Source organism: Dioscorea cayenensis, chromosome 11, assembly GCF_009730915.1.
Source record: "Dioscorea cayenensis subsp. rotundata cultivar TDr96_F1 chromosome 11, TDr96_F1_v2_PseudoChromosome.rev07_lg8_w22 25.fasta, whole genome shotgun sequence".
Taxonomy (NCBI): domain Eukaryota; kingdom Viridiplantae; phylum Streptophyta; class Magnoliopsida; order Dioscoreales; family Dioscoreaceae; genus Dioscorea; species Dioscorea cayenensis.
The window spans coordinates 19,130,823-19,144,771 of record NC_052481.1 but is presented as its reverse complement, the minus strand read 5'-3'; the positions used below and the strand labels follow the sequence as shown (position 1 = coordinate 19,144,771).

The following is a 13,949-nucleotide window of genomic DNA, read 5'->3' as shown; positions in this document are numbered from 1 at the left end:
GTGACAAGGCATTGAAAGCACTTCTAGCAACTTGTGCATGAGCATTATGGGGAACTAGGTGTAGACTTAGCTTCAGAAATATCAAGCAAGGCTCATTTGGAGAATGTTGCTTTTATGGCCATTAAAAGCATGAAAGATTGTTTGAAGAGAGATTCAAACTTCATGAGGATGAGGGAGTTTTCTTCTTGCTCTCATTATTCTATTTATGATTTTTTTTTTTACTTTGTGATGCCTCTTGGGCTGAAGAATCATTGACTGTTCTAGGTTTTGTTATAATAGCTGATTAAAAATTTATTATTTTAGTAGAATGTTGCTCAACTACAACTGAGTCTAATAACATTCATGCATCATGCAGATATACTAACATTTGCTTAAAACTCTAAATATCTTCTGTGAGATCTGCTTGTAGAGATATGGGGGACCTAGTTGTGAAAGCAATTGTGTGAAACATTTGGATTGCTAGAAATGACTGCATTTTTAATGCTAATTGCTTATCTGCATATGCTCTTACCATTAAAATTGATCATATGCTATTGCCATGGTTTTCTACAGTTGCTGAGGGTCCTAGAGCGAAGTTGGTGAATTCCTTCGATGCCATCCGCAGAAGTCTGGACTTTGCAGGCCCTCGGTGGAGGATACAGGAGGAGTCATTCCCACTGAGGAGGCAGGAGGAGATTTTCCTTCTGAGGAGACACAGACTCAGACCACGGGCTAGTTGGCTGTCTAATTCAGGCGTTGTATGGCGGTCTGTGTGTCAGCGTTGTTTCTTTCCTTTTTGTCTGTCCGCTGTTTGTTCTGTTCCACTTCTTGTGGCTTGTTGCTTTAGTTTTATTTTGTGCCTCGCCTCGACAATGTTGTAGAGTGGCGTTGGTGTATGTATTTGCTCTTTTTTTATTAATCGAAGTGGTTTGTCCACCTTTTTCAAAAATCTGCAAGGAAATATGCATTCAACCTAATGACATTTTAACATATTACCAAAGTTTACTGGTTTGTATCAATAGAAGCAATTATAGTGATTTAAGAGGTTGCAAAACACCATTGATAGTATCAAGACACTGTTAAACTGTGTGTCAAGGATCAACTTGAGATATATCTCTAAAGAATTCAATGAACTTTTGGATTCCTTGGCAAGGCAATGCTTGCCTGGATCACAAAGGAATAGAACTCCCAAGATGGCTCCTTGATTCCCATTTTTGTTTTTTATTTATGTTTGCTGTTTATCTCTGCAGTGTAGTCTTCTTTATTGTTAGTCAATAAATCAGCTGTTTTCCTTTTATCCAAAACATAAACCCAAACAACACAAATGCAAACAAGGTGAATTCAAGCGGTAAAACAACTATTGAGCTAGCTAGAGATTCAGGGTGCGCACACCATATATTGTAATTTACAAAGGAAAGGACCACTCTGCATCCTCTTATATAATATTGAGACAACTAAACAAAATACATATAATCAGACAACATACATCTTTTGTTAACACACAAAAAAGAAACAAATTACACAAAATTTACAAACACATAGTGAAATTACCACAAATTCACAATGTTATTGAAAGAGAAAAGAAACAGAGCAGTACTAGTAGTCCAGATGCATTGCACTAAACCTTTGAATAAATAAACACAAGTTTAATTATTAGTGTGCATCTTCCCATGAGGCCCAGTTAGCAGCACTACCAACTCTTGGCATGCTATTGATCTTTGAGAAAGTGTCCACTTTAAAGCAAGCCCCACACATCATACCTTCACTGTCCACTCTTGGCATTGCCTTCATTTTGTTCATTGGATGTTCAAAACTCCTCAATCCTCCATCACTATGGAACATACACCCTGAACATCCACAATCACATATATATCCAATTTAATCTCATTGTACAAGTAAATGTTTATGTCAAAAATGCAATTAAAAACCATATTTGTTTATTATGCTATATATATATATTCCCAAAAAAAAGGCCCTTTATGATGCAAAGATTAAAGGAATATAGTTATAATTCGGTTAATGTTAATATAGCCCATTGATAAAAACACAAGAGTCCCACACAAAAGCTCATGTGGTAAATAGTACAAATTATATAACTTATCTACCGATAATAAAACACAGGAGTCTCACGCAATAAATAGTATAAATATTGGGACTTATCCGCTGTAAAAACGTAAAATAAAAATGGAGAAACATACCGGTGGGGAAAGGAGCAAAAGACTTGCCACAACCACCCTTGACAATCTCCAACTCATCGGACATAACTACAGAGCCATCAGCAGCTATCCCCCAGTACATTGGTATCTTTCCATCCGAACTCTGCACCACCATATTATTCAACATCAAACATTATAATCCTAATAAACACACATTAATTCCTATTTTTTTTCTTTTTTATTTGCAAAAATCTCCTTCAAATATCGTAGTTTTTTTTTTACAACTAATTCTATGACATTTTAATGATTACATATAGTTCTGAAAATCTACCAATTTTGATTTTTATCATCACCATCCCATTTTCTATATACATATATGTATATATTATTGGCATACAAATTTTTATATAATTTTTACCACTAAAACTTTTTGTTCCGAATGTGACAAGCACTCTCTAACGACAAGTAAACACCATCTGAAACACTGTATAAAAAATTATACTACAGTAAACTACAGTGTTACTACAGTAATTCAACGCCGGGATTCGACGCATGGTTGTTATACTAATTATATTTATGTTTTATTTTCAACTTAAAACAACCATCTTTTTTTTCCATTAAAATTATAAAAGAAAAAAAAAAAATGTATACTGGTCTTCTATGATATTTTTTTCATAAAAATTACAACTTTAATAAAAACATTAAAAAAACGACGTGGAAAAGTAATAAATAAAATAAATAAAAAGACAGCAAGTAATTTCACTAATTACACTAAAAAACAATCAATAAATAAAAAAAAGAGAGAAAAAAAATTAAAGGAAAATTACCAGTGCGGCGAACACAGTGCCAGTCTTGTTATCATAAACAACGAAGGCGAAGCAACCCTGGAAATCCTTCACCACTTGATCGGCCGGGTACGGCCCCCGATCACGAAGCGTGCGATAAGCCTCGAGAACGAGCAAGGCCTCATCGGTGATCTTGCCACAGAGACCGTACTGCCGGATGAGCGAGCTGAGATTATCAATACAACCGACGAAAACGCAATAGATGTCATCTAGGGCACAGAAAAGACGGCGTCGATTAAAGTCTCCACCAGCGGAGGATAGGGCGGCGCCGCCGCGGAAAGTGGCGGCGAAGGCGGTGACAGGATGGGAAGCGTTGAAGGCGGTGAGGATCTCGTCGGGGAGCTTGGAAGGGCGAGGGGGTTTGCTGGAGATTGTGGGGCTATTGAGCTCTTGGGGAGGATGGGCTAGGGTTTTGCGGAAAATTGCTAACATTTTTTGGGGTTTGATTTTGATTTGAAATGGAATTTGGGGGAAATGGATTTAGGTTTTGAATGCGGAGGAGAAGATGGTGAGAATGATGGTCTTATTTATAGAAGGATTTGGGGGTTGCGTGTTATAATAATAATAATAATTATTATTATTATTATTATTATTATATTATAATATTATATTGGGAGATTTGTGTATTTGTCCTTGTAAAAGTTTATATTTTAAAATTTTTTTGCATGCAAAGATTTATAAAAACTTTTGATTGGGCCAATTGGATAAAATGTTATTGTTAATTAAAAAATAATATATGTTTACATAGTTTCTTCTCTAAAAAAATATTTAACTAATTAATTTGATCTACTAATTGGCTCGTAGCTTAGTGACATTTAGCTCCATATATAAAATGAGAGTGAGACATTCAAAAATTTTGAATTTAAGACTCGTTAGAAGCATTGGTAGTAATAAATCGTCAATTATTAGTTTAGATTCTTAACCTGTATTTTTTATCACCAACTGAGGGCACGCAGGCTGGACAATAAATTCTTATCGACCAAGTCTTTGATTATGTATCACATTTTGTCATTTTTATCAATAAAACAGTTAATAAGTTAATTTGGTCTAATTATTTCTATTCTAGTTCTGATTAGACTTAGATATTTTTATCTGTGTTTTTGTATGGTTCATATGGATGTAATAATAAATTAATTTATTAATTTATATATGCTTGATATGTTTCCTATAATAATAAGTATCCAAAATTTGAAATTTGGACTAAATATGTTAAAATTTTATTCTGATAAAATTAATTATAAAATAAATTTTGATAATCAAGACTAATTTAATTTAGGTTATATATAACTTGTTATATCGTTTATATTTATATGTTTTAGACAATTAAATTATCTTTGAATTTATTGAATTACAAATAATTGTAGGGGTTTGGATGAAAAGTTTGTTTATAATAAATAAAATAATATAGGATCCATGTGAAAGTGTGAAACACAGTGGATAAGGGTCTGAAGAAATAAATAAATAAAAGAGAAAGAGAGAGAGATGTAAAAAAAGGACAGAGGTTGTTACAGGATAAGGTTGCCTTGTGGTTAACACATCATCATGGTTGGGATTTGAGAAATGTAGGCCCCACCACCGTAAGAGTAACACCACTATTCTTGACTCGCCAACAGATGCCTACGTGTCACGTGATCCGTTTGCAAATTGAGTTTTTCTTTATTTTTCTTTATTTATTTATAACATGTTACCAAGCTGAAAGGTTGTATTCCTCTGTTTTGTCTGTTTTTACAATGAATATAGTATAGATCTTGACCTGTGAGAGTGATGGTTCATCATATACCTGGTTTGGATTGACTTACTAAAAAAATCAGTTTAATAAAAATATTTATAAAATAAGTGTTTTTTCAAAATAAGTTAAATATTTTTTTATATTTTATGTTTGTATTAGTTTTTTATAAAAAGTAGAGTTCGTAAAAATAAAGTTTAAAAAAATAAATTTTTTTCATAACCTGATATGATTAGCTCCAAAAAAGCATGTTTTCGGGTTTTTTCACTTCTTGCTTTTACAGAAAAACCAATACAAATAACTTTTTTTGAACCCATAAGTGCTTAACTTATAAAAAAACACTTTTAGATTTTCCAAAAGCTAATCCAAACAAGCCCATAATATATAGAGTTGCTCCACCATCATATATATATATATATATATAATTAAAACATTAATAATTATAATTCATATGAAAAGTCCTATTATTTATTTCTTTAAAAGAAATTCTAAACTCATACTATTTAAAATAAATTAAGTAAAATTAATAAAATTATTATATTAAATAAATTTGATGTTGAGTGATAACCATATTACTTATGACTAGCCAAACATAAATCTTCAAATATTTTTGTTTTTAAATTTTATATATAGAATTTTTTTATTAAATTTATCAATACATAATTTTTAATATTTAGGATATTAATATAAAATAGTAATAATAAACAAAAATAAAAATAAAATAAAAATACAATTTATCTTTTACAATCCCTAAAATAAACATTACATATCGCATGGATTGGTAAGTTTTTTTTTTACATTTGATCAATTATTTTTAAGTTTATGTTTTATTTTCATTATAAGGATTTATCATTTTTTTTTCTTGTTTGCTTTATATCTAATTTAATTTTAAAATTTTTGTGTGATTATTTGTTGTTTAAAAATATTTATATTTGATGAATGATTGTTAGATATTTGTTAAATATTTGTTTTATAATGAAAATTGTTGTGAAAAAATGTTAGATATTTGTTATGAAATTTTTGATTATTCATTAGATTACTTGTTGAATAATTGTTGTATTTAATAATTAAATTAGATATATTTTTTTTTTTAATTGCATTATTTGTTAATTTAGTGCTTAACTTGTTGAGTTAATCCCTAATTATGTAAATATGATTGGATTTTTACACACAAACCAAATTTTTTAGATGGATATATATTTTATATTTTTGAAATATTAATTATTATAAATTTTTAATATTTAAATTCAGCACCTCTTAATTTTATTTATGGTTCCGCCACGGCAAAGATTAATAGATGTCATACTTATTTTATTTTATTCTTTATGAAATTCACATTTTATCTCTATTAATTCATAAAATTTATAATTATTTTTTAAAAAAACTATTATTAGATTTTGAACTGGATTTTAATTTTTTTTTTTTTTAATAACATGCCGCATGTTAAAAGTGTACACTAATTTTATAAAAATACTACTCACTTTCATCTTATATAATAGATTTTGATATCTAATCTTCGTTAATAGTGTAAAAAGATTTTAAGTTGGAGAAAGCTAAACTTGATTGTCATTTGTTGTCAATTAAACATTTATACAATGAAATACTTTAGTAATGAAAAACCCATGGAAGGCTCATGTTTTGTAATTAATAATTTATAAAATGATTATTAAGTTTATATTTATATAGAAAACTTAGTGTAATTAATGGGTAAGATTAAATAATTTGACATAATTCTAAAATATTGTTATAGTGTGTTAAATCACTCTAATATCATATATAAGTTATTTCTTAGTTTTTATATTATCCTCTTAGTTGAAAAGTTTTTAATCTTTTGATTCTCAAACCATGTCTCAAAAGTCATTTCATCCTTAAAATCTATTCCACCATGCTCATTTTTATTTTTATTTTTTATTAATGATATTAATTTAATTAAAAATATTAATTATCAAGTTGATGTGATTGAATAATGGTGACGTGGCAGCTGACGTGGCTAGTTCAAATTAGCACATAGATATAACCAAATAAACATTCATATTTGTAGATAGACTTTCATAGAAAAATCATTTTGTAAAAAGCCCATGGTTTGAGACTTTGAAGGATAAGAATATTTATAATTTCAAACAATAATCATATGGATTTGATTATTACTATGTAAAATAATTTTTATATACATTAGGATTAATTTCGAATGCACAACAAGGTTGAATGGGAAAAAAAAGTTAAGATTAATTAAAAAAGAGGTTTCAAAACAACACTTTCAAAATATTTTAGCTGTAGAATACCAAGGAAAAGAAATAAAGAAAAAAAAATACTATCACAAAGTCATATCAAAATTCTTTTAATTAATATGAATATTCTAAATGAATGGAATTCTGGATTGATCATCAGCTTGGTATATTTTCTAATATTTTTAGTTGAAAAATATTATCTTGGTTCATGTAGTAATTTTAAAATGTTTTAATGCAATGATGACTAAACATATATAATTAATTATTTAATTATTATTTTTTTTATAAAATTTATAATAAATGTAGATGATGATATATATATAGGATGAATATTCTGTGAACTGTCTATAAATTATTAATCTATAGACATTGATTTTAATTGTTTGATTGAGATCCAACGGTTTTTTTATTATGAGTAAACAGTAATTATTGTGCACACACATTGTGTTTATGAACAGCGTACAATAAAAAATGAGATGCATAATATTTTTAATCTTAATCACTAAATCAATTATTTATATCAGTAACCAAATAAATCACAACCATTGAACGCTATTCCTACTAACACTATAGTTAACCAAAACAACCCTGCTTATAAACAGTGATGCACAGTATTTTCCTGTTTATGAACAATGTGCACATTATTTTAATCTTAAACGTTCACTCAATTATTTACACAGTAACTAAACAAATCACACAACCGTTGAATAGTATTCCTGCTAACACCTCTAGTTAAAAAAATTTGTAATGAATAATATTTTAATCTTAACCGTGCAATCAATTATTTACACATTAATTAAACAAATCACAACCATTGAACCATATTTCTACTAACACCTCTAGTTAAAAAAAAGAAAATCAAAACAACCCTGTTACTACCTGTGGACATCTACGGATGTCTGCAGAAACTTTTTTCTCATATTATATATATATATATATATAATATGTCATGCTCAGATTAGTTGATTTGCAATGTTCGCATATAAATTATTTTAAAAAGTAAAGCATTTCTCATTGAGAAAATTTGATAAATAAGTACAAATTTTGTGTTGTACAAAACTATGGAGATGGAAAATTAACAAAAATACAATATACATTAACAACGTTAAACATTAGAAAATACATGCAAAAATATGATGGTGAAAATTTAATTTTATTATTAATAAACATTTTATTTATAATTAATATAGCATTTACAGTAACAATACTAATATCTCATTGTAAAATACTTGATTTGCTAGATATTGCTTATTGTTTTTATTTGAAAACCATCAAATATAGTGATGCGAAGAGTCCTCTTCTTCTGTAGGTGAGAACTTACAACCCAAATAAGTGAGCGTGTATGGGCAAATCATCATTACCTTTTGTGCCTAAGTCCTAAACTATGTACCCACTTGTCGCATTTCGTTAATATATATATATATATATATGGAATAATTACATATATTCAGAAATCACGTTAGAACAATGAGAAGTTTCTTCAAGACAAAGCATCTCCTGCAGGAGCGCAGAGAGGACATGAATTATTCATATCTAAAAAGTATTTAGGCATGTGAAGCTACTATAATAATCATTATAAATCAAAGTTAATTAATAATTTTTTTGGCACAAGAAATAGATGTTGGTTTATTATATTTTATTTTTTCTTTTTACTATATAACCAAGAAAAAATTATCAAAAAAATATTTATGTACTCGTTTGCTTTGACATTAATAAAATAAAAAAAATATATTTTTTTCTTTTTACCATAGATAACAAGGACGTTTGTTTATGAATTTATAAAATAACAAAAGATATAGAGATGCATTATTTGTGGTTATTAATTAATTTTTTAGGGATTTATTAATTTAGCTAGGTTATACATGAAGCAATAAAATGCTGTCACATACACACTTAATAAATTTATTGAATCCGCATTTGAGTTAATAAATTCACACGGTTAAAGATATAACTCATATAGTGAATTCACTTTGAAACTCATTTAAATAATACTATATATGCACGTTATTTAAGCCAAAACAATGGATAAATAGTAATATTATATATATATATACACCGCTGGCTCAAGTTAAAACATGGTTGACCATTACCACGTGTCAATCCACTCACAAATAAAACATATGATGAATGTATTTTAACTATAAATTAATAAATTAAACCTACATTTTCAAATTTCCTGAATTCCACTCATTATTATTATTATTATTATTATTATTATTATATATATATATATATAACAGCTAGCAAGCATGTTTATATGATTGAATATAGGCACGCCTGTCCACTGACCCTCTCAACATCTAGTTATTTTTTTTTGAAAAAAATAACATAAAAATAAAAATAAAAACCCCTACCAATTCAACCTCCCCAATATAAACACCATAAACCCTAACTCCAAACAAACAAACCCTAAAAATGGTTTCTTCTTCCTCTCATGCAACCCTAATTTCAGCAATCACTCTAACAACAACGCTCATCAACATAGTTTTAGCCTCAGACCCAGACATAACTTCAGACTTCATCCTCCCAAAAGGAGTAACCCTAGATGCCAACTTCTTCACGTTCAAAGACCTAAGAAAAGCCATGCAACGTAACCAAACAATGCCCATGCATGAGAGCTTCTTCAAGGTGACAAAAGCCAGTGAGTCAGAGTTCAAAGCTCTCAAAGGTCAGAGTGTTTCACTTGCACTTTTACAGTTTGGTCCTGGAGGCATTAATCCTGCTCATATTCATCCTCGGTCTGCCGAACTTCTTTTCATATTGAAAAGGCAAACTAAGGGTTGGTTTTGTTGATTGTGAGAATAAGGTCTTCATGAAAGTTATTAAAGAAGGGGATGTTTTTGTATTTCCCAAAGGATTGGTTCATTTTCAGATGAATGAAGAGGAGGAGAAGGATGTGGTTGCTGTTGCAGCCTTTGGGAGTGCTAATCCTGGTGTTGTGGTTCTGCCAACTTCTTTGTTTGGAAGTGGTATTGATTCTGAGGTTTTGATTAAGTCTTTTAAGACTGATAATGTCACTATTCAAAAGCTGATTTCAGCTAACATGGGTTGATATATAATTATATGTATATTTATTATATATTTTTTAGTGATATTTATGATTGTTTCTTTGGTTTGGGACTTGGGAGTTCGTTTTGCTAGCTGTGTTTCTGTTCTTTGGTTTGTGTTTTTGTTTCATGATGAATTTAAATGGTAGAGGATGTGTTATTTATTTTTTATTTATTTAATATTATGTTTTTTTAAAACTTTATATATTGTGGAAAAACCATGTAACGGGTATGCACGGCCTTTTCAATTATATCACATGTTTTTCAACTGTAGTATGGATCAGTCGAACTCGTGATTTTACTCATACTCATAAGATTTAAGTGCCAATAGACTAAGAGGTTGTTAGTTATTTTGCATTATATCAAACTAGTTAAATTTAATCTAATATAAGAAAAAATTAATTAGAATTTTTTTAGTAGTTTTATTCATTAATTGTACAATGTTAAATGAATTAAATTCAATTTAAAAACTGATTAAAAAACAAAACTAAAGCTAAAGAAAAATAAAACAAGCAAGAATAAAAGTGATTAATCTACAATTAAAAGATATAAGTGATGTCTGTTTATATATATATATAAGTGATAAGCTTCTCCCCTTATATATAGACATAAAGTTAATATCTTAATATATCTATGCACTTGTGTTTTTATTTAATATGGGATTTAGGATTTAATCTTAGATCTTTCTTTAAAATAAATATCTTACACAAGGACTATATATACTAATAAGCCAATTGATCATTGATTTATATAAAAATATTAAAATTCACCATTTCTTCCTATATTCATAGTTATAAAATATCAATATAGTAATGGAACTATTCAACATCATCAAGTAAAAACAATAAATAAATAACTCCAATATATAATAAACTTGCCATAAATTTTTTATATGTAATATTGCTTAATAAATTATATTTCACTTTGTTCTAATTAATTGAAAGAGAAATCATGCTTTTAACTATGCTTTAATAATGGCTACTGAAAAAAAAGGAAACTTTTAAATTAATCTGCTGGATAGTGGAACATAGAAAAGAGAATCGTAACAGAGAAAGCTTTAACTAAATGATGGCAAGTAATATAAATGGGTTTAGATTCTTTAGAACTTTAGAGGTGATAATTCTTCTACAAATTATCTTTTAAAAAGTGTGTACAATATATATAGTCGTTTTGGTTGTAGAATTAGCATTCTATAGAAAGTAATTCCCCGTAAAATAAAATTGTGACACAGATAAATTTGATATCATTCTATTATTATTAGTTTAAAAATAGTAATGACCTGTGATAAGGTTATTATATTTGTAAATGACAACTAAACTAAAAACATATTTATTTTTATCTTTGAATTAAACAAATTTGTTCATTTTAACTTTCTAAGTGGGTTGAATCCCTCGTGACTACAAATGTTTGTAATTTATATCGTATGTGGCTGTAAAATTTTTTTTTAGAAACACAAGAATCATTTAACTTTTATTTAGTTGCATGTGTGGCCATAATGACCTGTTTTAAGGCTATTTCCGATGCCATGTTAGTGCTCACATTAGCACCGCATCAGCAAACTCGCTGAAACCACCTTAAAATAGGTTATTATGGGCACATATGCAACAAAGAAAAAAATAAGTGATTTCTGTATTAAAAAAAAAATTTATAGCCACAGTAGTATAAATTACAAACATTTGCGATCATGAGTGGAATGAACCCCTTTCTAAATACACATCGCAATTAAGTTATAATAGTGGTCAAAAGAAGCTATAACTATTATTTCAGGTGATATATCCGCTTTCTTAATGTCTTAAACCTATTATCAATTAAGTTTTATTGTAAAAACTAATAATAGAAAAAAATTTCTTCTATTTTTTTTAAATTTCTAATTTAATTGAGAGATTCTTGATTTTTAACCATAATATATTGGATATTTTCACAAAATAAATGTAAAAAAAAATCTAATTCAATGTGTGTTTTAAGCAATCATGACTCACTTGAAACATAACAACCCCTGCTTAATAGAGTGAATTGTTACTTGAATGATGAATAAACAGACTTAAGGTTGAATTTTTGGTTGACAGTGTTGTGTAAATACTGCATAAATACTATAGCAATACTATTTATTAACCATTCATTGAGTCACTTATGGGAGAATGTTGTTTTTCTCATCTCTAAGATTATATGATAGAGGGATTTATTAATTCAATTTAAATCCTGAAAATTTTTTGAAAAGATTCACTTGGTAAGACTCTAATTGTCCCAGTCTGACCAATTTAATAAATCTCGAAGGGTCGATAAGCTACCGTAATTATTACACCATCATACCTATCTATCTATTGACAACCCCATGTAAAAAGATACTTGTTACTTATGTCAAAAATAAAATAAAATAAACTCACTAAATATTATTTTGTTTTTATTTTTGTTTTTTTTATCTTTCAAATAATACAACAACTAGAGTAATATATCACCGAACTCACTTTAGCATTTTAAACAATATACTAATTATTTATTTTCTAAAATAAGTTGATTTATAGCCATTTATTAGAAAATAAAATTAAAAAAACTCAATGTACAGCTATTATTGTTTTTCATTAAAGTGGAAAATTCATAATTTTATTAATGTAAAAAACACGGTAACATAACTTATATTTCAACGCAGAACCAAACAAAAAAGGAAAGTTGTGCAAAAGCTAGGATGAAACACATAGTACCAGATAAAGCTTCGATATTCACTGGTCGTACGTGTATATAAGAGTCATACAATTAAGCAATTGATCTTAAAAAAAGTGATGATATCTGACAAATAATTGAAAAAAAAAAAAAACATTTGGCAAACTTGAGAAATTACGCTTGTTGGTATGTTAACATCATATCTTTTGAATAGAGTGTTAGTGCCATTAAGCAAATGTATTCGAACATCAATTTGTGTTTTTCAAGAGAACTAGTCAAGCCAGCTAAAAAAAAACTGACAGACAAAAGTCACAAAACAGAACTCAAACAGAAAGAAAAATGACACCTTACAGGACTATCCTTTCAACCAATTTGGTAAATCAAAGCCTCTAAAATAAAAGAGCAAGACCCCTTCTTCACCCATGAAGAGCCAAATGTGGTTTGATAGGTTAACTCTATGCCTATGTATGTCTTTGATGTTGTTTGTTCATATTCTATTATAAAAAAAAATTATGAATTACATAACTTGACTAGGTCTAATATCCGGTATTGTTTCTCCACAACAGTGAAAGAATATTAAGAATTTATTTATGTATTTAATAAATGTAGATAAGTCATTGTCACTCTAAGTTCTATAACATTTGTACCCCCTTCATTTGCTTAATCTACGATTTTAACCCACTTCCTCAACAAGACACACGAAATTTATCTACAAAGATTGGTGCTAATAAATTAAACAATTCTTTACAATTTATTTATAAAAATATAATTAATTTAAATTTTTAAATAAATAATAATAATAAACTTCGAGAAATAGATAAATACCAAGGACCTCTAATCCTATTACTACTAGGTCTCTTGTGTAAGGTTCTTGTTTCTGAGAGACCAGGATCAAAATACATGCAAGGTGAAGGCATGATGTTGTTGAGTTTACGGATACACTCCACATCAATTCACATCGGGCGTTCATTTCACTGTAAGTGAGGGGAAGTCAAGAAGTGAGAGAAGTGCCACTTTCTTAAAGTGGAGGGAAGTGATGTCACTTCCAGGACTTCTGTGTTCATTTGTCAAAAAGTGAAAATAGAATCGAAAGATTTAGGTGTTGGATGAAGTTCTATAAATTTTAAAAAGACTTTAAAAGTGAAAAGAAGTTAGTTTTTATAAATTGACTCACTTCTTCCCTCACTTCAGTAAAAAAAAATACTGAAGTGGGCTGAGTTCAAAATCCTCTTTAGTTGAAAGTGGAGGGTAGTGTCTCTCACTACCCGATCACGAAAATGAGCAGTCAAAGTAGGAGAAAGTCGAGATCA

At 28.6% G+C, this 13,949-nt stretch overlaps 2 protein-coding genes across 2 annotated transcripts; one reads left to right on the top strand and one right to left on the bottom strand.

The window, feature by feature from the left end:
- Nucleotides 1-1,353: 1,353 nt before the first annotated feature.
- On the bottom strand, nucleotides 1,354-3,485 carry LOC120271850 (stem-specific protein TSJT1-like). Its single transcript, XM_039278529.1, has 3 exons — nucleotides 2,963-3,485; nucleotides 2,178-2,298; nucleotides 1,354-1,826 (listed from the first exon to the last, which is right to left on the bottom strand). Exons 1-3 carry the CDS (start codon nucleotides 3,410-3,412, stop codon nucleotides 1,633-1,635), a joined length of 765 nt encoding a protein of 254 aa, XP_039134463.1. The 5' UTR covers nucleotides 3,413-3,485; the 3' UTR covers nucleotides 1,354-1,632.
- Nucleotides 3,486-9,535: 6,050 nt separating this feature from the next.
- On the top strand, nucleotides 9,536-9,986 carry LOC120271705 (germin-like protein 9-3). Its single transcript, XM_039278385.1, has 2 exons — nucleotides 9,536-9,713; nucleotides 9,790-9,986. Exons 1-2 carry the CDS (start codon nucleotides 9,536-9,538, stop codon nucleotides 9,984-9,986), a joined length of 375 nt encoding a protein of 124 aa, XP_039134319.1.
- Nucleotides 9,987-13,949: the final 3,963 nt, after the last annotated feature.